The following is a 27901-nucleotide window of genomic DNA, read 5'->3' as shown; positions in this document are numbered from 1 at the left end:
AGTTATTGGACAACAATCAGAAGTAGGTGGGGGTGGGGTGGGTAAGCTTTTCACTTGAGGGCAAATCCCAGAAAGTGGCAACTTGAGCAGAAGCCAAGTTTTACTGGTTAAGGAATCAGGACAGAGTTTGGGGAAAACAACAGCAATTGAAATGAGGGGAAGAACCCCAGAACAGACAGGTCTAATAAATTCTGCACGTTCCTTATCCAGTCTCTGACTCACCTGTGCACTACATGTGCATGGTACAAACTTCAGGCAGCCCAAGTGAAGCTAAAACAACTGAGTAGAGATTTCAGCTGCGTTCCCCTCCATCCCACACACATAAAGACAAGAGTTTGGCGTTCAATCAAGTTAACTGCCCACTAAAAAATTCAGTATTTTCCAGAGGTAACAGAATCCAGTCTTTAGAATGTGCTGATTTATAAGGTCCGTAATACAATTCAAGACCACTGGACATGTGAAAAAAAAAAGAAAATGTGACCTATATGTAAATAAACTAAAACCTGAAGGTTACTAAACATTTTCCTTTAATCTCCGATCACCTGATATCTTATTCTGCATAGCCTTCTGCTTATAAACTATATTCTCCAAACTTTCCTTAATATGTATATCCTTTAAATTGCCATCAGGTGCACTGCAATTTGACGAATAAATGTGAATGACATAATATGCAGAAGTCTCTTTAGTATTTAACACTTATTTAAGTGTTTTAAGAAACAGTAATTTTAAATATTTAATAAATATTACTCTTTAAAGAAAAAGTCAATTTTACCCAGCCAGGATAAACCAGAAATCCACTTAGGAAAAGAAAGACAATTAAAGATTCCCTTACGTCGCTTCTCCAAAAATAAATGCTAAACATTTAGTAGGTATTGCTAAAACAGATGAAAGGATAATGACCTTTTAAATACCTTAGTATTGTCCTACAATGTGGAAAGAAAAGATACATCCTGGTCTATAAAAGCAATAATAAAGAGTAACAAAGAAAAATATACACTAGAGGTAGTCAAAAAAACCTAGGACCATCTTGACATCCACTCAGAATAACCAGTAAATGAATATTTAAGACATATTTATTTCCGTGTCTTCATTTTCCACTGTAATACATTGCTTCTCCATCTGATACTTGATTTTTGTATATACACTGCCTTACTTTGGTTAACTGTATAACTATACTTTAGACCTCAACAGAACCTTAAAAATCTAAACAAAAATTTTACCTCTAACCACTAAGACATTGGGGATTAAAATAACTGAGATCATCATTTTTTATTTACATCAGTTTATACATGTTTCCAACTTCTTCTAATGACTGTTCCCAATGTGAAAACCAAGTTTCAAATAACCTGATCACCTTGGTTCAAACAGAGCTGTTCACATACCATACTCCAGCTGCATCCATGTAAGTAAATCCTATATCAGAAATAAAAGCTACTTAACATAAATTCAGTGACATTAAACCCTTCATAAACAGCATGAAAATATGGGTTGAAGAAAATTTTCTAGGAAGCTACTATAAGTAGCTCTTTTTTGCAGATATTAGTGCAGATATTAATGAAACAATATTAAATTTATTTAAAATATAGATAAGAGATTATTCAATTCTGTCCAAACCTATTAAATACCTTCCAAAAGTTTCATAATTCAGTCCTATAAATTTTTGCAGCTGTGAGCATTTCCTGTTCAGAAATGTGACCTCTACAAAAGTCCCCAGGAAATTTCAGAAAAATACAATCTTCTACTTTAAAAGTTGATTGATTTGCCAAATGATGCAGCCAAGTTTGCTTCTCTAAAAGCTTCTGATAAGGTCTGAAAGGGAAGAAATTTAGAATTAAAAACCAAGTATTTGCGGGTCAGAAGAAACTTCAGGTAGCCATTAGTTGTGTGTGTGTTACCGGATGTGCATGACAGACTCTAGCTATATCTTCACAGGATGCTCCATACTCCAGTGCAAGTGCAGCTTCATTGACCATTTCACCAGCGCCCTTTAAAACAAGAAATCAAGAAGTAATTCTGTTTCTATGGCAAAACAACTACCATCTAATAGGACAGATTAAAATAGTTAACTGCCTCCAGTTGGAAAAATCCTAACAGAAAAAAGAAGCACAGAAGAGCTTGGGCTCTGAAGAAAAATGGCCTGGATTCAAATCTTACCACTTACTACCTCAATTACTCACTGACTCTGTGCTTCATTCCATTTACTCACCTTAAAAATGGGATGAACACCACCTACTGCACAGAGCCCTGAAAACCCAAGTTAATGCATGTATTTAGGAAAAACTGTTACAGAGTAAGCACTCAAATGTTCTATTATCATCACTGATACATCAGATACCTAGGGGAGGGCATACTTCAAATTCAGTGGTAGGAAAGGCTTCTCTTGCTGCTGCTGCTAAGTCACTTCAGTCGTGTCCGACTCTGTGAGACCCCAGAGACGACGGCAGCCTACCAGGCTCCTCTGTCCCTGGGATTCTCCAGGCAAGAACACTGGAGTGGGTTGCCATTTCCTTCTCCAATGCAGCAGAGTGAAAAGTGAAAGTGAAGGTAACATTTGAACCAAGCTAAATAAGCCAGTCTTACAAAGATCTGGAGACACAGGATTCTAAACAAACGGTCTATAAGCACGAAGGCTTTAGGAACAAGTTTTTGCCTATTAAGAAATTGTAAGAAGGTGCTCTCACTTTCTGAGATGGCCCACACTCTGTGGAGTATGTTTCTCTCTAAATAAACCAACTTCTTACCTATCAAAAAAAATACAAAGAAAGAAAAAAACTGAGAGAAGGCCCATGAGACAGGGAATTAATGAGCAATGAGAGAAGGCCCATGAGACAGGGAATTAATGAGCAAAGAGAATGATTGGAAAGACATGATGTCAGAAAGATAGTCAAGACCAAAATTCAGTGGAGCCCTGGGTGTAAGTCTGAAGTGGAAAGGACCACCAGAGAGTTTTAAGCAGGCAAACGGCCTGGTGTGTGTTTTAAAGGGATGTCTTAGTTGCAGCATGGAATACACATGATATGATAGGCAAGACTGTCAGTGCTAGAAACAATGCACAAAGAGGCTATGTTCAAACTTCTGCTAGTAAATAACAACCTCAGAATATAACCACTAGGTGGTTTTAAATTAATGTACTAAACAGCAATGCTTTCCAGAAATCCTAATGGGATTTCTGGCTTTACAATACTCACGGGTCCTAGAATATGTGCTCCCAATACTCTGTCTGTCGATTTCTGCCCGAGAATCTTCACCATGCCATCTGTGTCAGCGTTTGTCTTAGCTCTGCTGTTAGCAGCAAATGGAAATTTCCCAACTTTGTATTCAATACCCTGTGAGAGACAGAAATTGAGAGCTTACATAAATTCTCAAAAAATTCATTTCCATTTGCTGAAATCATCTACCATCTATCAGAACTAAATCCCAAGAAGGCAGTTCTTCACAAAGCATATAGAAGACCAAAAGGTTTATCACAGAAAAATATTTTGGAAACAAACATAAGTAAATTCAAGTGTCAGCCCACCGGGATATACTTCAAAGTCAAGTATAAGACCTCTAGAATTAAAAATAAAATTAAAAAAAAATACAGGCAAGCAAATACTCTCTCCTTTATGATACTAATAAAGTAAAAAATAATTCAAACTTACCTATAATGTTCTACATAGTTATTAAAATGCATTAATGCAATAATGAAAGGGTTCTTAACCACCATTGTCGTTAAGCCAAATCACACGTTAAGAATAAAACCACCCTCATTCAGAATTACCTCTTCTTTCAACTGCTCTTCTGATTTGCCAACCCAAGCAACTTCAGGGTGTGTGTAAATCACCGATGGTACACAGTTGTAGTCAATGTGTACAGCGCCACCAGCCATCCCTTCAACACAGATAATGCCTTCATCCTCTGCTTTGTGAGCCAGCATTGGGCCAGCAACCACATCACCAATTGCATAGATACTGCCACAGAGATCAAAAGAAACAGTGAACTTCTGAAATCACAGACACTCATCTTCTGTTATGCCAGAGTCAAAAACTATGAGTTTCCAGTTAGTAAATCACTGAAAAATAAATACAGCTCTTCCAAGTTCAAGTTCTACACTTTGCGTAATGAAAAATTCAATTAATTATTTTTCTTTTACAGGTTATAATTTTACTATTCTTCCCCAAAGCCAATGCATTTTTAAAGCATGACAAGTGTTTATTTAAAATTATTGAAAATGCAGGTAGGTATGTAACTTACTTTGGAATTTTAGTTTGGAATCTGGTATTCACTGGAATTCTACCTCTAGGATCCAGCTCAATTCCAAGCTCTTCTAGTCCCAAATTCTGAGTAAAGGGTCGTCGGCCGATGCAAACCAGCAGTACATCACAAGTGATGACTTCAGCTTTACCACCAGAAGCAGCCTCAATACTAGGTAGTAAGCAGCATATAATTGTAAAACACATCTACATGAATGGCTGACAGATATTGGAAACTTAAGACCAGACATTACTCAAGTATTAATGACACTTTTGACAGTCTATTTTAATCATAAATAAAACATAAACAGGGTCAGGCAATGAAAAATGCACATATCCTCTAAAGGTCTATCATTTGAACCTCACAATGAAAGGCTGTATTAACATGGTTTAAGAACATAGATCCAAGCTCAAGTAGTGCTTCTGCCCCCACCAGCTACGAGACATTAAGCAAGTTACTTCAGTGTTGAATAAGTAGAATACCAGGCACATGGTATGCAATCTAATCAATAATCTTACTGATTTCCCCATGCATCTGTCTAAAAATAATGATTTTATTGAATGTTGAGAGTTTAAATTGTTCTGAATGTATACTATGAAAAAGTACGTAACAAATGAGAACACTGGGCTAATTTTTCTCTCATCAATGCAATCATGAATTTCAGAGGGCTGACTGGATAAGCAATACTGAGCTACACTACACAATAAAGTGGTACTAAGTTATAAAAAATCTGATTCTTAAAGCTAAATGTTTTTCTTAAAGAAACACACAGAAGGATACCATAGCAAAAACAAACGTGGCATACTTACGAAACATCAATTTTTCCATCTGATTTCTTAGTAGCACCAGTAACTTTTGTGTTTAATTTAAATTTAAATCCTTGTTTTTGAAGGATACGTTGAAAGTTTTTAGATATTTCCATATCGATTCCAACACCACCAACATGACCCAAAAACTCAACTGCTGTCACGTCTGCACCAAGCCTTTGCCAAACCGAGCCCTGCAGACAATAATCATGAAAATAAAGGCTCTGATAGCAAATGTTTAAAAAATCATCTTAAACAGTTTATTGTACGGTATTTTCCTAGGTTACTATGTTCCTATTAGAAACACTGAGGTTTAAAATTAACACTGTGACAAACGTGTATAATTTCATACACTTATTCATTCAGCATACTGAACACCTACTAACTGCTAGGCACCGTTTTAGATGGTAGGTATACATCAGTGAACAAAACCCTGCCTTCAGAGACCTTAAATTCTGATAGAGAAGACAAATAAGTTGAGTTTATGCAGAGGACAGTAAAGTGTAATGAGAAAAGCAAAGCTGAAGTAGCACCAGGACTACGGCAATGAGAAGGACTGCAGTTTTAAATAATGTGGTCAAGGGAAGCCCTCACGGGGAGCGACAATTGCACAAAGACTTGGAGAAGGAATGAAATATACTGGTAACTGCTTCAGAAACAGGAAAGACTGTGAAGAGGAAGGCTGAGGGGAAAGAAGTAACCTCTTTTTGCTAATTACTGATGCTTACAAAGCATTAGCTTCATATTTTATCTTCTCAAGATAAATATTTACTTTTTTCATTCAAATTATAATTTAAACTAAATGCTGGCATTTTATTTTAACAACATTTTAACAATTATAACTTGTGAATACTTGTATGTCAAATGTGAAATGAAATCTTCAAATTGGCAATATGAAGATAATTTTACAGCATTAAATAAACTATGAAAAGCTATGAATATATCCTTTGCAAGAACTTACATTAAAATCACCTAATAATTTAAAATCCATTGTAAGACTTTAGCAACTAAATTAAGTTCATGTATTTATTTTTTATATTTCATGAATTTTGGGGGTGAGAGCTGAGTTAACTAGAGGCAATACAGTGACACTAAAAATTCAATAACAAACATACACAAAAAATAACTAGAAATTATGGACCTAAATGTAAAATCCAAGACTGTAAAACTTGTAGAAGAAAACAGGAGAGAATCACTGTGACACTGAGGCAGGCAAAGACTTCTCAGCTGTAACACCAAAGCACAGTCCATGAAAAAGAAAAAGTAAATTAGACTTCATCAAGATTAAAACCTTCAGCTATAACACCAAAGCACAGTCCATGAAAGAGAAAAAGTGAATTAGACTTCATCAAGATTAAAACCTTCTCTTCACAAGACAGTATTATGAACACAAAAAAGAGAAACCACAGGCTAGGAAGAAATGTTTGCAAAACAACTATTTGATAAATGTTTGCAAAAAAACTACTTGATAAAAATAAAAAATATTTGCAAAACTATTTGATAAAGAAATGTTTATAAAAAAACTATTTGATAAAGATTCTATGCAGAACTCTCAAAACTCAGTAACAAAACAAACGGACTCAAGGAAAAAACATACGAAACATTTAAACAGGCACTTCAAGGACATAGAGACATAGAGATGGCAAAAAAGCACATAAAAATATGCTCAACACTGCAACACTAGAGAAATGCAAATTAAAACCACAATGAGATACTACTGCACACCCACCAGAAAAGCTCAAATCAAAAAAATCAACAATACTGGTGAGCAAATGGAACAACTGAAACTTACAGTGCTTGGGGAGGGAGTTATAAAATGATGCAGTCCTTTTGGAGAACAGAGTTCTTGAAAGGTTAAACACAGAATTACTCCTAGGTATATACTCAAGAGAAATGAAAACAGATGTCCAAACAAAAACTTGTACAAAAATGTTCACAGCAGCATTATTCATGTTAGTCCTGAAGTGGAAACTACCCAACTGTTCATCAACTAAAGAACGGATACAACACATTTTTAAAATTCACTGAATGGAAAATTATTTGGCCATAAAGTGAAATAAAGTATACCTGAATGTTGAGAACATTATGCTAACTGAAATAAGCCAGACACAAAATGCCACATATTGCATGAATTCCATTTATATGAAATGTTCAGAATAAGCAAATCCATAGACATAAGAAGCAGATTAGTGTTTTCCAAGGACTGGGAAAACAGAGAAATATAGAATGACTGGAGGCTCAGATGGTAAAGAATCTGTCTGCAGTGCGGGAGACCCAGGTTCAATCCCTGGGTTGGGAAGATCCCATGGAGAAGGGAATGGCAACCCCCTCCAGTATTCTTGCCTGGAGAATTTCATGGACAGAGAAGCCTCGCAGACTACAGTCCATGGGATCACGGTAAGTCGGAAACAACTAAGCAACTTTCATTTCTTTTTGGGGTGATGAAAATGTTCTGGAATTGAGATACAACAGATGCATAGCTTTGTAAATACACTAAAAAAATCACTGAATTGTACACTACAATGATTACATGATATATAAGTTATAGCTCACTACAAAAAAAGGAATCACTCCTCTGAATCTAAATCAGAATAGTAAGAAACAGTTAAGAGTAGAAATGATAAGCAGCAGCACCATCTTGAGAGAACAGTAAGCATAACTATACAAGTACTCTATTCTTTAAGAAAGCTGATTTCAAAATCCTTAGATAGGAAAACTCCAGTAATATCTACCATTTATTTAGAGCTTATTAAATGCAAGGCACTATGGTGCCTTAAATGTATTAACTGTATTAAACCTCAACAAAATCTTATAAGGCAATTATTCTTATCCTCCTTTTTACAATGGATCAATTAGTTCAGAGAGGGTAATGAATTTAACAAAGACATAAAGTCATTAAGAGACAAAGCTAAAATTCAATTTTAAATCTGATTCGAAAGCACTACATTAAACTGTAATGGAAGAAAGAAAATGAACTCTAAAAAATAAGTCATGTGAATAATCTTTACGAGAAAGTAGAGATATGTACGTCGACACACTAAGCTCTCCATAAACCTAAATTTTTAAAATGACATGTAAAAATTATTTTAATACAGTAACAGACACCTAAAACATTGTGTCAAGATGTTTAAATGACTTGAAGCTTGCAAAAAATCTAATGCAAAAGTGCAGAGATGGAGGAAACAGAATCATTGCCTTGGGCTATTATGCTGATTAAAAGGAAGTAAAGCTATATGATTCCTTTATGTTTGTTTGTTTTATCCATCAGTGCCAATTTTCAATGCAGCATGAAGAGAAGAAATATCATTAAAAAAGAAGTGAAGCCCCAAATAAGAACTAATTGTTTTGGATGAATTAATTCCCTAATTGAATAGACCACAGAGTTTGGGTCAGAGTTTGGTAACAGTGAACTTTGGGAACTTAATTAGCCTAAGAGCACTGTCAGAGGTGGGAAAGAATAGATTCTAAGAAAGAACATTCCTGGATATTAGCTCAAGATGGTGAAGTAGGATATGAGTTCACTCCTTACAAAAACACATCTAACTGCTGAACCACCACTGACAGAAAAAAAAAAAAAAAACCTCTGGAGCCTTCCAAAATTATACCCTACGTCCAAAGATAAAGGCAGAAGCCACAAGGAACAGCGGGAGAGGCACGACTGCGACAAAAGCAAACCACAAACCAGCTGGGTGGGCAACTCGCAAACCTGAGAACAATTACACCGTGCAAGCTATGCCACAGGAGTAAGTTCCGAGCCCCTGGAGGCCTTCCAGCAGGCGGGATGGGAATGGAGAGGAGTTCCCAGAGATTCTGGCTTTGAAGGCCAGTGGGGTTTGATTACGTAACCAGAGTGGAAGGATGGGCAAGAGGGATAGTTATGAAGTTTGGGACTGATATATACACACTGCTGTATTTATAATGGATAGCCAGTGAAGAAGTCAGAAAGACAAATACTGTATATGAATGCATACATATGGAATTTAGAAAGACAGCATCGATGATCCTACATGCAGGGCAGCATAGGAGACACAGATATAAAGAACAGACTTTTTGAACTGAGAGGTGTCAGTCAGTTCAGTCACTCAGTCGTGTCTGACTGTTTGCGACCCCATGAACCGCAGTACGCCAGGCCTCCCTGTCCATCACCAACTCCTGGAGTCCACCCAAACCCATGTCCATTGTGTCAGTGACGCCATCCAACCATCTCATCCTCTGTCGTCCCCTTCTCCTCCTGCCCTCAATCTTTCCCAGCATCACGGTGTTTTCAAATGAGTCAGCTCTTCGCATCAGGTGGCCAAAGTATTGGAGTTTCAGCTTCAACATCAGTCCCTCCAATGAACACCCAAGGCTGAGGTCCTTTAGGATGGACTCATTGAATCTCCTTGCAGTCCAAGGGACTCTCAAGAGTCTTCTCCAACACCACAGTTCAAAAGCATCAATTCTTCGGCACTCAGCTTTCTTTATAGTCCAACTCTCACATCCATACATGACCACAGGAAAAACGACAGCCTTGACTAGACAGACCTTTGTTGGCAAAGTAATGTCTCTGCTTTTTAACATGCTGTCCAGGTTGGTCATAACCTTCCTTCCAAGGAGTAAGCGTCTTTTCATTTCATGGTTGCAGTCAACATCTGCAGTCATTTGGAGCCCCCAAAATAAAATCTGCCACTGTTTCCACAGTGAAACTGTTGTCACTGTTTCCATCTGCCATGAAGTGATGGGACCGGATGCCATGATCTTAGTTTTCTGAATGTTGAGCTTTAAGCCAACTGTTTCACTCTCCTCTTTCACTTTCATCAAGAGGCTTTTTAGTTCCTCTTCACTTTCTGCCATAAGGGTGGTGTCATCTGCATATCTGAGGTGATTGATATTTCTCCCGGCAATCTTGATTCCAGCTTCTGCTTCTTCCAGCCCAGCGTTTCCCATGATGTACTCTGCATCTAAGTTAAATAAGCAGGGTGACAATATACAGCCTTGACGTACTCCTTTTCCTACTTGGAAGCAGTCTGTTGTTCCATGTCCAGTTCTAACTGTTGCTTCCTGACCTGCATACAGGTTTCTCAAGAGGCAGGTGAGGGTGGGATAATTTGAGAGAATATATTGAAATATGTACATTACCATATGTGAAATAGATGACCAGTGCAACTCCGATGCATGAAGCAGGGCACCAACAGCCAGTGCTCTGGGACAACCCAGAGGGACAGGGCACGGTGGGGCGGGGTGGAGCAGGGTGCCGGACCAACACACATACATAGCTGTGGCCAATTCATGTTGATGTATGGCAAAAACCATCACAATGTTGTAAAGTAATTATCCTCCAGTGAAAATAACTAATTTAAAAAAATGTTTTTAAAGAAAACACAATAGATAGCCAACAAGGATGGTCTATATAGCACAGGGAACTTGCTCAATATTATGTTAACAACCTAAATGGGAAAAGAACTTGAAAAAGAAAAGATACATGTATATGCGATAACTGAATCACTTTGTTATACACCTGAAAATAATACAACGCTGTTATCAACTATGAAGTGAAGTGAAGTGAAGTCGCTCAGTCGTGTCCAACTCTTTGCGACCCCATGGACTGTAGCCTATCAGGCTCCTCCGTCCATGGGATTTTCCAGGCAAGAGTGCTGGAGTGGATTGCCATTTCCTTCTCCAGGGGATCTTCCCGACCCAGGAATCGAACCCAGGTCTCCAGCATTGCAGGCAGACGCTTTACCATATGAGCCACCAGGGAAGTTAATCAACTATACCCCAATATAAAAAATTTTTTTTAAAAAACAAAAACTGAAAAAGAATAGATTCTGAAATGTGGAACAGAGGTCAATCCCTGTTAAATACTAGAAAGTAGAGATTTTTAAATAGCCAGTTTGACAACCATTAGACACTACCATAAGTGTTTCAAACAGGTCATATAAGCTACCCAAACTGTATTTCTGAAAGTTCTTCTGGGCTGGTTAGTGCAGTGCATTTTGGCATCGGAAAGGTAACCAGTCATGTTCATAGCTGGTAAAAGACTGTACTATCAGGGACCTCCCTGGCAGCTGTCCAAGACTCTTGCTCTTCCACAGAAGGGGGGTATCTTAAGATCCACATGCTGTGTGGTGTGGCCAAAAAAAAATTTTTTTAATTTAAAAGCTTTTTAAAACTAAAAAAAAAGACTGCAGTATCAGATGGCTTTTAATACTTTGCATTGACAACCTGAAACACACTAGAGAACGCTTGATTAACCAATTTTAGATAAGATCAGATGATGGCCCACATGCCTTAGTTAACATACTTCCCCAACTTATAAGACAAAGCAAGAAATAGCAGTTAAGTGTAAAAATGACAGAATCAAGACAAAGAACTAGGCTGGAAATACTGGGTGCAAGTGAACAATATTAAATTCAAAGCAAGGATAAGGTTCAAAGTCCTTTATTTAGATTTTTTTTAAAAATCAGAATTGCTCAAGCAAAAGATGTGAGGTTTTCATCTGACCTCAAGCTCAATATGTGCTAAAAACAAATGAACAAATAACAAAAAAACTGATCTTCAAGGGTTACACAAAGAAGTATATTATGCATATCAGAAGACTAAAAAACATTCTCTCCAAAACCCAGACTATTTTGCTTAGTTTAGAACATCATTTTAAAATGACAGACACAAAGAAATATGCATGCTGCTATGTCACTTCAGTCGTATCCGACTCTGTGCGACCCCATAGACGGCAGCCCATCAGGCTCCCTCTTCCCTGGGATTCTTCAGGAAAGAACACTGGAGTGGGTTGCCATTTCCTTCTCCAATGCATGAAAGTGAAAAGTGAAAGTGAAGTCGCTCAGTCATGTCCGACCCTCAGCGACCCCATGGATTGCAGCCTACCAGGCTCCTCCATCCATGGGATTTTCCAGGCAAGAGTGGTGGAGTGGGGTGCCATTGCCTTCTCCAATATTATGCATATCACAAGACTAAAAGACATTCTCTCCAAAACCTAGACTATTTTGCTTAGTTTGGAACTTTATTTTAAAATGACAGACTGGATTGGATCAAAAGGATGACAATGAAATAACGGATCTGTTATCTAAAAAACCTAAGTAAGAGTCATTAAGAAAAGCAATGAGATTTAAATATGACTAAAACTCAGTCTCTGCCTTTCAGGAGCTTATGATCCTATAAAAAAGAAAGATATAAACAAATAAATGCAATATATACTATTATCAGTAGATGATGAAAACATGTAGAGACATTATACTAGACTCAAAGAAGGACCAGAGTTTTCTTAAACAGAAAATGAAAGTGAAGTCGCTCAGTCGTGTCTGACTCTTTGTGACCCCTTTTCCAGGCAAGAATACTGGAGTACCTAAGGACATCCACGGTAGGCAGGGAAGGGCTCATAAAGCAGAGAAACTCACAGAGGGATGAAATGTTCCAAACAGGTGGAAGGGCTGACTACAGATAGGGCAGGGCGGGGCAAATGCAATTTGTATTTGCATTTAAATACAAAATGCAGCTTGTTCAGGAACTGCTATTTCAATAAATCCTGAACATGGTTTGAGAGGGAGAGGGCTTAGAAATGAAGCTGGAGACTTGAGCCAGCACCAAACAATATTTAAGAGTTTGTACTTACCCTAACAGAGGATATATTCATGAGTTACCTAACAGGTAGTATCACATTAGAACCCACGGAGAGGTCACTTACAGTTCCCAAACGTCTTGTTTAGGCAGTACCACTCACTGAGGTGGGAAATGTTAGAAAATAAACAGGTTTTGTTTTGTATTTTGGTCAGTGAAGGAGGGAAAGACAGGTTAAGTCACACATTCACCAAGTGCCTGTGACACCAACAAATAAAGATACTGTAAGCATTCACATACAAAAGCTCAGAGCTAAGGAGAAAGGATTAACTGCACATATTTATCAGTCTTCAGGTAACTGGTTAAGAGTGAACAGAATATTCTCTGAAAAGACAAAATGAATCTGGGAGAGAACCTTGAGACAGAATCTAGAGTAACAGCAACAATTAAAGTGAAGGCTCAGAACAGGAAGAAAGAAAAGTCAGCCCAAAGGGTAGATGGAAAATCCAGAGTGCTATTTGCAGAGAGGGTAAGGGAAAAGTTTCAAAGGCAAGAAAATCAACAATGCTGTTTGCTACCAAAAAAGCAGTGAAGAAAACAGTCTACTGGATTGAGCAATAAAGCCATATATGCCCCATCAAGAGCACTCTGATGGCACAAGAAGCCATGGGTGAAGAGGTAAGTGAGAGCTGATGAAACAGCATGGGCATCTCTTCCAAGAAGTCTGGCTGTGGAGAGAAGGTGAGAGGGAAATCAGGAACTTAAGGAGGACACAGGATCAAGAAAAGGCTTATGTTTGTGTACTAAGTCTGTGTACTTAAGTACAAAGGCATCTTAGCATGTGTAAATGCACATGGGTGCCCTCAGAGAAGCAGGTTTAAATGTAAATGAGAAGGAAGCAAAAATAGGAGAGAGGCTAAAGGCTAAAAAAAATACAAAAATAAAAATCACAAAACAAAGTCACCAAGAAAGCAGGAGAGAGTGCACTGTCAAGCACAGGTGAAAGGCTGAGCCTCAGGGAAGAAAGCAGGCACATAGACACAGCAAACAGGCTAAGAGAACAGTGTAGCAATGGGCAAAGATACCCAAATCCAGGCCATTGGGTTGAGGGTGCATGTCTTTCTCCTGGTGTAGTCAATATCCTGGGCGTAACATAAAAAAAGGAAGTTGAATTCAACCAGGACCGGAGTTTTGCCAAGCAGATATGACAGAACAGCGAGGCAAGGGACTCAAGAACACTTGTAAGGAAGTCGTTAGTGACGCACCATGGAATCTAAGCTGCTTGGAAAGCAGTCAGGATGGGATAAGGGCACAGAGCAAAAACACAGAGGAACCTAGGGACTAGAAAACATGATAAACTCAGCTATTCTTCAGCTAGATAGGCTCTCTGAGGAAGAGGAAAGGAGTTTATGGTCAGAGAATAAAATGTCTGGATTTGTGATTTTAGAAGGAGAGGTAAAATGGCCCTGGGAAAAGACTCCTAAAACAGAAGGAAGAGGTCACTGGACAAAACTAAAAGTTGCCAGATGGACAAGAATGGAGAACAAGATAAGCAAAAGGTATGAGACAGCACAGTATTCAGAGAACGTCAAGTAATTTGCCATTTCTAAAACTTGAGTTAGAGGGATCAAAATGAGGATGGAGATGCAAGAAAGAACCACATGTAAGTCATGTCTTTATTTGAAACGCATTTCACTCAGAATGAGAGCTGTCTACTGAAGGGCTGGAAGATTTAAATATCTGAAGGGCTAGTAGATCTTTAAAAATCAGTCCAATTCTAGGGAATTAGGAAAGCTGGAAGATACAGGGAAGCAGATTTCAAAACAAAACAAAACAGAATGTTCTAATGAGTAATGATTACTTAAACAGATTATCTTGAAAACTATTACTAGATAGTATTTAAACAAAACTCAACGCTAATCTGCCTGTGATGTTATACAAACAGTCAGAGGAACACTAAGTCCTTTCAAACTCCACGGAAGTAATAAGGGACAGAAAAAACATCACTCACCAATTCTACACCTATTACTCCTGCACCAATGACAACCAATTTTTCTGGAACTTTTTTTAAAGACAAAGCACCTGTAGATGACACTACTGTATCTTCATCAATCTGTAATTAAAAAAGAGAGACAATCAAAATTACTTGAAAAAACCTACTGATTTATAAACTGTGATCTTACTCAGTATAATCACTAAAAATACTAAGTCATTATTTGCTTTGAGCTATTTATGACTTTTATCCATAGACTTAATTTTATCAAAGCCCATTAAAAATGGCTCACTTAAAAGTTTATCATGTAGCATCTCAGAATGGTCAGTATTAACCTCATATTGAATTCAAATATATCATAATATAAAATGTTCCATTTCTGGTCAAGATTACTGCAGAATAAAGACAGGCAAATCCCCAAAGCTGAATGACTGTCAACATACAGTACTTCAGTCAGGTATCTCTCATTCGAAGTTCATATAGAACATAAAATGTATTTAAGCAGAAAGGTCGTGCAGTTGTAAAACATGTAAATACCGTAATTCCAGGAAAAGGAGTGACTTCTGAACCTGTGGCTATAAGAATATTCTTTGTATCGATAACTTGAGTGCTGCCATCGGCTTTCGTGGCGGTGACCTGATTTTTCCCAGTTATCTTTCCATATCCATTTACATGAACAACCTTTATAAAATAATGTTTAAAAATTCACAGAGTTTAAAAATAATTTTTTGGGTAAACAAATATGATTTGTAAGAAAAAACTATTAAATAATTTATCCAATACAAAACACTTCCTCCTTGGTAACGCTACATATGGTGCATATGTAGGAGATGGGGAAGGATGTGGCATAGTGGAAACGGAGATTTCATAATGTTTTAGTTTGGTATGTCCTATCTCCTGTCATTCTTTTGGGACTGTTTTCATTTTGTCCTTTTTCTCCAATTGTTGTTGTTTACAGATACCTCCAGAAGCACAGTCCTAGGAAAGGTCAAAACACACCTTGTGCTGGGGGGAGGTACATATGTACACACGGTACATAACGCTACATATGGTTACATTTGGTAACGCTACGTACAAAATTTTATGCAGCAAAAATTATATTACATGCATCAGGGAAATCTATTTTAGGCTACCATATTGTTTTAAATTAAATATCCTCCAGCAGCCAATTTCTAACAGCATCACTGTCAGCATAAAGCAATTTTTATCATGTATATAAAATATTGCAAAAATCTGAACATAAAATGTACTAACCTTATTCTGTTTGAATAAGTGGGCAATTCCACCTGTTAAAGCTTTTACTGCATTACTCTTCTGTTCCATCATCTTCTCTAAATTCAAACGAACTTCGGACACTGTAATTTGTTACATAAATCTTTAGTCCACAGCTATATTCCTAAAGCAATGTGTGATATTTTTCACTAATCAAGGTCTGAAAAATTGCACCCTAATGCATACAAAACTGTATAAAAGGCTGTATTAAAATTTTTTTAATCTAATAACTGATATAATAATCATAGCTGGCAAAAAGCCAACAGCATCCCGTCACAATAACAGAACACATCACACAATGTAAAAAGTCCACCTTCAGGAAAAAATAAGTCCAAAATAAACCATTACACCCCACTATGACAATACATTCTTTAAACATCTTATGACAATTATAAGTCTGGAAGAGATTTAAGTAAAAATGACAAAGTAAAACATCACTGGAAATTTTAAACCAAAGAAAATGCTAAATTTCATGAAACAAAAGCTACTAAAAAATCACATCTGAAAACTTCAAATATAATTTAATATAAAAGAGTTTAATCAACTAGATTTTACTCACTCATTTAATTTACAAGATAACTCTGAAGCAACAATATAAGAAAAGAAAGAAACTCAAATTCCAAAAGAACTTCAGAAGCAAGAAGAGTATGTCAGAAATCAGCTCAGGCAACCAATACATATATTAGAGATGAGGAAACAAAGGCCCTAAGAAATGTGATCTACTTAAGGTTACAGTGCTAGAACATGAAGCTTTGCCTACAATGCACACCTCTAACCCCGTCTCTTCTTTCCTTAGTAGGTACAGAAAGTAAACTTTGATTCATCTGGTTTAAAATATTTGCTTTAATGTACATCACTCCTATACCTGTCTGCCTACACTACAGCCCCAGCTTTCAGAAACCTACTACTACAAAGAAATAAAAATCAAATTCGTCTCCCCCACAGCACAAGGTGTGTTTTGACCTTTCCTAGGACTATGCTCCTGGAGGTATCTGTAAACAACAACAATTGGAGAAAAAGGACAAAATGAAAACAGTCCCAAAAGAATGGCAGGAGATAGGACATACCAAACTAAAACATTATGAAATCTCCGTTTCCACTATGCCACATCCTTCCCCATCTCCTTGCATCTATTTTCACTACCAACAACTTAAGCAGACCTTCCTTCCTTCACCACGATTTGCCCATTGCACTAAGGAATCCAGCGCCCCCCTAGTGATCTCTTAGTGACCTCCAAGTTTTAATGAAACAAAAACTGAGTCTTCATACACACATACACTCTGTCTCACACACACACGTTAGCAAAGGAACAGAAGATGTCATAGTAGAAATATGGATTTAAGCCTTCTTTCTTACATAAATCTCACATTGTTAAGATCTGTCTTACTCTTCCCTCACTAACCATATATTACACTGTCATTAGACACAAGTCCTTAGCCAGAAGAGCCAAGTGGTGATATTGCTCAATATGAAAGGTATACATACTTTCAATTCCCCTAGATGCAAAATCCTTTCCATGGGCCAAATGGTAAAAGTGAGAGTTATTCAATAAAGCCTAAAGAAAAAAAGGAGACTAAATTATCATATTTCACAAACCATATACATGCAAAAACCACTTACAAATTGACACTCTTTATATGAAATAGCATATAGGACTACACCAATTCAGTTTTTGTTCTTACATATTTAAGGTAAGAAAAATAGTAACAAAATGTTCAACAAACAAGAATGAAAAAACTACTTTACTTTCTTTAAAAGCAAACGATTAAGTATACAACTTCAGAATGGCAGGTTAAAAAAGAGGGCATTTTTCATACATAAAGGGCTTAAAAGAAGAATTTACTGCCTATTAATTGTTTCACTGTAGAGGAAAGCCAAAAAAATGGAATCAGATTCTGTCATCAGAGCCTAGCTCAAAGGCTAGGCATTCTGAGACAAGGAAGTTATTTCAGGAATGTATGGCAGACTGACAGCAGTAACCTAAATTTTAACAAAGGAAAAAATGTGTTTTTTTAATAACTGTATTAGTTTAACCTTCTAATTTCAATATATCCTTCCAGTTGGTGGCTAATGAAAAAAATGTCTGCACTGTACAAAACACATGCTCACCTTAGAAGGAATACAACCAACATTCAAGCATGTCCCACCGAGTGTTTCATTTTTCTCAACACAGACTGTCTATAAGCAAAGAAAATATTATTTACTGCACATAACCTGCAGTGTTTCAGTTCACCACAATTCCAAATGTGTGTCTTAATTCTTCTACAAAACATGCTACTGAAAGTGTTTGTGAGAATGAAATATATAGACTCTTTTAAAATTTATTATCTACATAATACTAACCCCAAAGTGAATCATTCTGAAAGATATTTGTTTAAAAACCAGATCATGTTTTTATTTAGCTCTATTACTCTATCTTCCAAAGTGTGTACATGTGCACGCTAAGTCACTTTGGTAATATCCACCTCTGTGGGACCCTACAGACTGTAGCCTGTCAGGTTCCTCTGTCCCTGGGATTCTCCAGGCAAGAATACTTGAGCGGTTACCATGCCTTCCTCCAGGGGATCCTCCCAACCCAGGGATCAAACCTGCATCTCTTAAGTCTTCTGCATTGGCACACAGGTTCTTTACCACTAGCGCCACTTGGGATTCCCAAAGTGTGACTAGAAGCCAAAATGAAACAAAAAATATGGGGTGGGGAGTGGTGTGCGGCAGGGAGGGGATAGTGACTTCACTTTCCATTTCACGAAAATACTACAACTGAATGAATCCTCTCTCTTCATTAGTCTCAGACCTAAATATAATTTATAGAATTAGGAAATTATTTATCATTACTAATTACCTGCAAAGTATTTTGTGAATGTGCTCAATCCTTCCCAAATGAAAAGGAAATCAATGCCTAATCTGAGCTTAAACCTTACCTTGAAGCCTAACTGGGCAGCTTTAATAGCAGCAACATATCCTCCAGGACCAGAGCCAATTACTGTCACATCAGCATCAACTACAATCAAAGCAAGTTGATACAAAACAATAAATTGCTTATTACTGATCAAAAGCACTACAGTTAAAAAAAAAAATCTTACATTTTATACTCCAAAAAAGTGCAAATAACCAGCATTTTCTACATAGTACTATTCATTCCGAGGTACCCGACATTCTCTGACCATAACTGAAAATGACACTGAGTTTTAAATTTTGTTTTCTATTTATTCATTATGGCATATCAAAATATAACTGAGTTCTGTACCCACTGTATCAACTGACTTTGCTAAATTCCATAGTTTTATTGAATGATAATGGACAGATATTTAGTGACATAGCTGTATGAAGGCAAGAGCCTGAGCTGTGCAATCTGTCATACCTGGCTTGAAATCTCAACTCTTATCATTTATTAGCTGTGTGACTAAGAGACTTCATTTTTCTGTCATATAGGAACAATAACACTACCATGAATGACTGATGTTTGGATTAAATAAAATAATTTCGTATAATACCTTAGTTCTTTCAATAAACTCAAAACCGATTATATCCTTTTCAGGTACTTAACTTCTAAAGTAACAGGGGGAAAATTCTGCTTCCCTATAATACTTGGCAAATACATTCTGAACTATTTGAATAATGATAAATTTTGTATAGTTTAATAGGCTAAACAGAACACTCAATGAACTATTCTGGACATTTATCATATAAAGATAAGAAACTGAAAATTAACTTTCATCAGTAGTCTTAGGAGTATAATAATTACAAAACAAATGTAAAAGTAAGTTGCAATTATTCCCAGTCTTCTCAAAACAACATCAAATCAAGCAACAATAACCATTAAGAGTTAGACACAGTCTCCCTTCTCCCCCATCCACTGTCCTTACAATCTCAGTGACTCTAAAACCTAGTAGTTTTAACACACTTTCACATATGTTTTTCTCAGAACTTCCTAGGAGAAAGGTAAGGATGCAATATATATACATATGAGATATATATCTCACAGGAAAGAAACACTAGGTTAAAAAAGAAAAAACCCACTAGTTTCAGACAGGTCAATTAAACTTGCCCAAGGTCATCCAACAGCCATGTGACAGAGACAAAATTAGGCTTCTTGTCTCTCCTTCCAGCGGTCTATTATTTAGTATTACTCCGTTCCTTAATTTCAACTACCTCCAAGAGCAATAATCAAGCTGTATAATTACTAGCTATCTAACCTTAGGTGAGTAATTTAATCTGCTTCACCTTCAGTTTTCTCATCTGCAAAATAAGGAGTACACAAAAAAATATCTACCTCACAAGGCTGTAATATAAAACAAATAACATATGCAAATAGCTTAGCACAGTACCCAAATGTATACAGTATTTGCTATATAATAGCTATATTCTGATCTACAAAGACAACAATTTTAATTTCTTATCATCCCCTTCCCCACAAACACATACCCCTCGGGGATGGGAGTTGAGTATTCCTTAAAAGACTCTTGCTGGCCTCAACAGAATCACAGAAGCTATGTTGGAGGACAAGTAATAGGTTATCCAACCCAGTTATCCACAAAATCTAAGAATCACCCTACTGAATAAATTAAAGAACTGATTATCCTTGGTAATAATTTGGGTTACTCATACACGAAAAAAATATACCTAGACTAACACACGATAAAAAGTATTGTATCAATTCTCCTGATCCATTTGTGCTTTTTGGCCATACTGCTTAGTTCACTCATTCATGTTCAGAATTAAGTATATAATAAAATATATTTTGATTTTCAAATAGAAATTTCTATAAAATACATTTCTATTTTCAAATCTTGAACCAAATGAGGACCTACCCAACATCCCTTAGTTTGGGTCTAATTTTTAATTTCACAGTAATCTAAATACAAGCTAAAAAACTTATTTCTTGCCTAAATTTTTAACATATTTTAAATTATAATATACAGGTTTATTGAATAAACTTAAATACAAAAAAAGTCAAAAACATGTGTTTTATTTCCCAATTTACTATGTGATCTTAGGTCTTTTTCAAAGCTACAGAAAATACCAAGAAACAGTTCAGCTTGCACTGAAGATACTAGATGTTCCATTCCATGAGAATCCTACTAACATGCTAGGAAGCACAAAGATGAAGGGAAAGAAGAAAAGCCTTCATTTAAAGATCTGTCAGCTGAAGTATAGGAGGGCATTCAGTTCAGTCGCTCATTTGTGTCCCACTCTTTGTGACCCCATGGACTGTAGCACGTCATCATATGGGTATGACTCAGGGCAAAGTTTTAAAAATAAGCCATTATTTAGGGAAAGTATACCAGTGTCTGCAATTTACTTTGAAATGCATCAGAGAAGTAAGATGAATGACTGGATATGTATATGAATGAACAGATATGTGATAATGTAAGTACAGAAAAATGTGAAGAATCCATGAGTATTTACTGTAAAGTGTTTCCAACTCTTCTAAATATTTGCAATTTTTCAAAATAAAACCCTGGAAAAACAAGCCAGCTAGCATTCACCTTTTTTTTTTACCAAAGGCTGCTTGCAAGTGAAGGGTTACAATACATGATTCTGACTCACCATCTCCTTGTCAAAAAGTATTTCTCAATTTGGTTCCTATACATAGTTTTAAAAATTAGGATATGGCAAAGTAGTTAAACAAAATACATTAATTTAGAGAGCATTTGACAGAAAATTTTAAAACTAGCACCAGCCTTTAAAAGTGAAAAAGAAAAACAGAAAAGGAAATGGAAATCAGCCTAAGAGAAAGATGACTAAGCCAAAACAGCAAAAGGCCGCTGGACAGTAACCTGCATTCAGGTGGCAGTGAAACACCAAGAGGAAGCTATCAGGCTGATACCTAAAAAAAAAATACTGGGTACAATAAGAGGTGACCAACTTAGTCAATACATGAAATGAATGGAAAGAAAAATCAGGGAAAAGTGCTTTAAAAGTTACAAAATATTGCTTATTACACCATTAGAAGAAACTAAGGATACCATGTAATCAAGGCTACCACTAAAATAAAGGTGTCGGGCTACAAACCAATTACAATCATCAACAAATAACTGATACAACATGTGTATTAAAAAGTCAGTCTGCAATATTATTTACCACTTGGATAATTTACTACATGTCAGGCAGTGAGCTAAATGCTTCTGGTTGTCTTATTTAAAACTAAGGACATCTGTTACATAACTATCACTGCCATTTAACAGGGAGAAAATAAGGCTGAGGGGAATAAATAACCTGCATAAGGTTACACAACTAGTAAGTGATCCAGCCAGCATTTACGCCAGGTTTGTTTAGATTCTGAAGACTATGCTCCTGTACCATTATGCCTTCCAAACCACTCAGGTGGTCCCATCATCTCCAAGGCAATCAGGAATTCCGACCAAAATGACAAAAAATTCTTCATTATCAGAATGAAATAAAATTTCATGAATGCCTACCCTATGAGGAAATCATCACTATCTTCAGAAATCTCACAATATAGTTAGGGAAAACAGGTACGTATCAAAACATAGAGATATCAATTGTAGAAAACAATAATTGTTTTTTAAGGAACAAGAACAAATATTATAAGGCAGTAATCATTAATTGCCAGATTCACTGAATGAATATAAGAGCTACATGATAAGGTTTATCATGTTTTGGTGTGTATTAGGGGGGGAGAGACTTTTTTAAATGTATTTAACTTTTGGCCACACCCCACAGCATGTGGGGCCTCACCTCCTGGACCAGGGACTGAACCCATGTCACCTGTGTTGGACAATGGAGTCTTACCCCCTGGACCTCTGGGGAAGTCCCATGTTCTAAAATTATCAATAGCCTTAATCTTCAGCCCATTTCCATAGTCACATTCTATACCTTCATCACCCAAAACTGCTCAGATTCGAAGAAACTCTTGAATTTTAATACTTTATTTTTTGATCATAACCCTACAACCTCCTAGTTCATGAGGAAAGAGAAACAGTAAAAGAAGAAAGAATGGTGAAGTAAAACAAATGTGAGTTCAAATATAAGCTCCACCATCTCTTAAATTCTTGGGCAAATTATTTAATCTCCCTGGGCTTTGATGCAATATAGGCATAACAGTGACAGTAATGCCTACATCCCAGGGTTGAAAGGCCAGAGGTAAGACATGTCAAGACCCTGGGAGGATGCCAGGTACCACTGGGCACTCAACAAATGTTTCTTCTCTTCTTAGATCCATCTCCCATCTTTGGTCTTGCAGCCTCCAGTCACATCCCCACCCTCCACAATACCCTACACAACTACCTCGGTATTACATCCTGACAAAACCCAACTCAGACCTTACTCTTTTGCTTCTCATTGGTTTCCCTATTTCTTGCTAGATAAAGTTCAAGTTCCTAAGTACACATCCAAATATCTTCAATAACTTTCTCCAGCCTCATCTCCCATCACATTCTGCTCATCCACCAGTATCATGTGGTTTAAGCTTCAGCAATAATGAATTACTGGTAGCTTGCACCCAGACTTGTGCTGGTCTACCCACATACATTCTGCTCCACCTACCTAGAAGATAAATGCTGAGAGCATACCTTTCACATTACAGACACTATTCTAAGCTATTGGCTACCAATAAATGACAGAGCCTTGGTTCTTACAGTCTAATGAGAGAGAAAGAAAAAGTATAAAAACTCCGAATGTGCAACCAGAATGAGCTTTAAAAACAAATCTGATTATACCATGCCCCTGCTTAAAACACTTCAGTGACCTCCCAACTGCCCTTAAAACAGTGTCTTTTGCAACCTGGAAACATCTACTCTCAACTATCAACATATTCAGCCACATTGGCCCTTTCAATCTCCTCAAATGCACTATACTCCTTCTCACATCAAAATATCCCCACATGCCATTTCTTCTACCTGGAATACCTCCTTCCACACATGCTCCCACAATGCTTTTCAGATATCAACATTAATTTCCTTAGGAAAATAACTGTGACCAGTTTCAATCCATATATAGCTATCATATATAGATATATGCTCCATCAATGGAGTCTTCATCACAACTATAATAATTTGTTGAATGTTTATCTTCCCCCTGCAAACTCTAAAGCTGCATCTTGTCTGTCTTATCCACTAGCGTATCCCAGCAACTAGTACAATAACCAGGACATAGTAGAGACTTCATATCTGTTGAAATAATGAGTAAATGAACAGATGAATGTAACAAATGTGACTAAGTGCTATAAGTATCTGTCATGAAATGGGTCATATCAATAATAACACAACCTGATGAACTTGGCTCATATTCAGAAATCACCCAGATGCTGTAATGGGGACTGTATCATAATAAGCTCAAACTTCTCAAGCTGGTCAACCAATACTCATCTAAGGAGACAGGTCAAACAGATCAGTGATTAAGAGTGTGTAAGTTCTAGAGTCAGAATTTTCCCAGCTACACAGCTGGGAAATGACAGATTTCCTAGCTCAGCTCTCTAAACTCAGCTCCTCAATTTCATGGAGGAAATGGAGGCATCAGCAGTACATAACTGGTGGGACAGACACAAGGATTAAAGACTATGCTTGAGTCAGAGTAAGGACTCAATGCATCAGCTAATATCACTGTTGTTGCATCAGTTAATATCAGTGTTGTTTCTGGACACTTACTGTGTACCAGGCACCATATTGGATGCTTGTGATGGAGCATAACTAAAACAGACATGATCCCAGGGTTTATTCAGTAAATAAGAACTGAGTACCAACTGGTCTATTTTCAGTGATAAGCAGACACATTCAGTCCTTGCCCTAAAGTGTACACTCTTGAAGAAAGGTCAGCCATTAAATAAATAACTCAGACAAATATAAATACATATATAAAATGCTTGTTACTGCATTCAACCAAAGACTTTATACACAGTATCTACATGAGTACTAAAGGATTTATAATCTACTCAACATGAATGCTCAGTTATGCCTGTAACATTACAATCTAAGTTCCTGCTCAGGGACTGCCTAGCAGATAGAAGACAAATGAATCTTTGTTGAATATGTAACACCAAAGGTGCAGAGTGAGCTGTAAAAAGTCTTTACTTGCATGTTTTGGAAACGAAAATCTGCTGAATTAAGAATTTCCATTTAACAAAAGAAACAAAGAGTGTATACAAACTATATCTCAGTGAAACTGAAAGGGAAAGGGGATATAAAGAGGTGAACTTTCTCCTCCACCAAATCTGTTTTTTTTTAACGGATTTTTTTTGACCTGTTCAAAGCAAGGGTAAATTACCCACTGTTGGTCATTACTGACCAGAATCCTCCTCCTACCCTCTCTCCTAAGAATAAAACATACAAAATGACAGTAGTCTGACAACAGTTTGATACAGGAAAAAATTATTTCACAGAATGCAGGAAGACCAATGGTCACAGTCCCCCCCAGGTAATGGCTTCTATAATGAAGCTTTAAGATGTCAACATGCAACTTTACTTATGATTATATAAGAAATTTCAAAAAAATGTCAAAACATGATTTCAAATAATCAATAGTCTTGGTACTGGGAAGCCAAAGTATCTTATTATAAATCCAAGAACTTCCTGTTTTAAATACTTTTTTTTAAAAAAAGCACATATCCTTTATAGAAACTTCAAAAATACAGAAAAGTATAAAAGAAGAAAGTATTCATAATCCACAGCTTCCTTTCAGGGTACATTTTTCTAATCTTTAAAATGTGCTTTTGATAAGCCCATTAAGATTTCCATTCAGCACAGAAAGAGATGTCTCATCATTCTAAACAGTGTTAAGCAACTAACACACTCAGTCTTACCAGAGGACAGAATTAACTTTTTATTGTTTTGGCGCAATATGTGGGCTCTTAGCTCCTAGCCCAGAGGCTGAACCCATGCACCCTGCAGGAGTAGTACATAACTTTACAATGGAAACCCCCTCGCCACACTAAACTTCTTCCAATTCCCTAAACCACACAACTGAATTCCGACCTCAGACCCTTCTCATTGCTGGTTCCCTCTGCCTGAAATAACCTTCTCACACCCTCACTTCACTCAGGCCCTTGCACAGAAAAGGCCTGATACACTATCTAAAATAGTCTCCTTACCCCCAATTATCAGACTTTATTCTCAATCACTTCCCAAATTATTTCCCTGTTTCTTGTATACTGTTTGTATTTTACCATCAGACTACAAGTTCTGTCAGAGCAAGGCTTCTTCCTGTTTACCACCTGGAACACACCAGGTGTTCAACAGAGCATTTAAGTGAACAAACATTTGAACAAAGGAATTCTATAGCTAATTACTTTATATTAGTTACTCTTAACATTCACTTGCTTTTACATTTAAATATAAAGGAAATATGAGCAAAACCTGTTTTACTAAGCACTTACTTGGTTGATCTGCGTAAGTTCTTAGCGGCACTACAGAAACTCCTTGGAGACCATGAGATATTCGACTGAAATGGCCTCTCTGAAAAGAAGAAAGAAAATGATCTTATTATGTAAAATATGAATTCAAAACATAGAACTACTAAAGACGCATGAAGTCAATGATGAGGCAAATGTATCGGGCAATGGTTGCTAATGTATCTTCCACTGACAGGGAGGTTACACAATAATTTCTGCTCTTTGGTAAAAACAATCAGCTTGCCACACTTTTTATTATAAATGTTCAACATATCATTTCATTTTTTTACCTAACTAAAACACGTTATTAAATGGTACTTAACGTTTTATTATATTTTCAGAAGGCATGGCTAACTTTTGGCACCAGAGATCATTTTAATGGCATTAACTACAGCGTTTAAAGTTCCAGCTTAAGTACTTGAATAATCTATATTATGACAATCCTTTTACATGTAATTATTGTTTCCTAAAATCAAAACTACCATGTACAATCTATGGAGATGTACCTGAACCATACAAAAGGAACAGAAAATTAGACAAGATACCTTAGGAAAATGCACCAAGTAATGTACTCAGATCCAAGAACTACTAGTGTTACAAACTGCAGCATAATCTCCACAACAATCTCTAAACATGGATGGCTACTATTTTCCTAAGGACAGTGAGGCACAAAGGAACAACTGCAAATAGCTCCTATCAAAGTAGGCAGTGAAAAATCCTACACATTGATCTAGGAACGCTGTTACTTCCAGGCAAGGCTTGCACCTGAGGTGAGGACAGCGGACCAAAGAACAGCAGAGATCAGAGCTGAGTTTTAGTCCCAGCTCTCTCACTAAACGTACTTCTAGCTTGTTACATTAACTTCGCGAAACATAGGCTACTCATCTTGAAACAAAGGGGTCTAACTTCTGTATTATTTTTAAGGTCTTGTTCAATACTGTATTCAGTCACAAACCCAAATATATACAATTTGGCTGTATTCGGTACATTGATGAGAAGGGAAGGCTACCTTGATAACCTGCTACAATTAAAACTACAAGCTCTAAGAGAGAGGTCAATGCACGCTCGCTTAAAGCTGCAAACACTAAAGGGACCTTTGAGGAATTCCTGGGGCCAAGAGTTAGGGCTCAGTCTGAGTCGTTCAAGCGGTGGCCCAAGCCTGTCTACTGCAAAAGGCCACTAGGGCCGGAATTAGAATTACGAAAAAGTCAACCATAACGGGCAAGGGTGACTCCTGCTTTCTCCGCCAGGGTGGAAGGGCCCATGCGGGACCCCCAGGCTCCAGGCCCAGTCTTGGGAGGGGACTGTGTGTGATTGTTGGCCGTCACACAACCGGCAGAGCTCTCCACGGCCCAGGCTTCTGCCTCCAAGCCGCCGCCCCTGCTGAGCGGGTTCAGGGGTGGAGTCGCAGGTGGTCCCGGCCTGGCCGCCGGTCTCTCCCATACCCACACTTAGGCCACGTCCCAGATCCCGTCAGTGGGCCTCTCTGGGCCTGATTCAGCACGATCCCACCCAGTGGGCTCTCACCTTGACCAAGGAACAGTACACACGACTCCAGCTCTGCATCTTGCCGCTACACTTTCCTTTCTGCCAAGGCTTTCACCTCCGCTAAGCGTCTCCGCCGCCTCCCCAAGGTCTCCCCGCCCTGCGCATGCACGAGGGCGGCCTACGTCATCGGTCGGACGCCGCACGATT

General features: G+C 37.4%; 1 protein-coding gene across 1 annotated transcript; it reads right to left on the bottom strand.

Annotated features, from left to right (window-relative positions):
- Window positions 1–1055: 1055 nt before the first annotated feature.
- DLD (dihydrolipoamide dehydrogenase) lies at window positions 1056–27901 on the bottom strand. The gene is made up of 14 exons (XM_040260841.1): window positions 27734–27901; window positions 26192–26270; window positions 18780–18859; window positions 17968–18036; window positions 17344–17413; window positions 15841–15941; window positions 15124–15267; window positions 14605–14706; window positions 5043–5233; window positions 4234–4404; window positions 3761–3950; window positions 3189–3326; window positions 1896–1985; window positions 1056–1809 (listed from the first exon to the last, which is right to left on the bottom strand). The coding sequence occupies exons 1-14, from the start codon at window positions 27770–27772 to the stop codon at window positions 1744–1746; spliced, it is 1530 nt and encodes a 509-aa protein (XP_040116775.1). The 5' UTR covers window positions 27773–27901; the 3' UTR covers window positions 1056–1743.

Source organism: Oryx dammah, unplaced genomic scaffold (assembly GCF_014754425.2).
Source record: "Oryx dammah isolate SB20612 unplaced genomic scaffold, SCBI_Odam_1.1 HiC_scaffold_18, whole genome shotgun sequence".
NCBI lineage: Eukaryota > Metazoa > Chordata > Mammalia > Artiodactyla > Bovidae > Oryx > Oryx dammah.
Note: the sequence above shows the minus strand (reverse complement) of the source record. Positions and strands in the feature narration are given on the sequence as shown.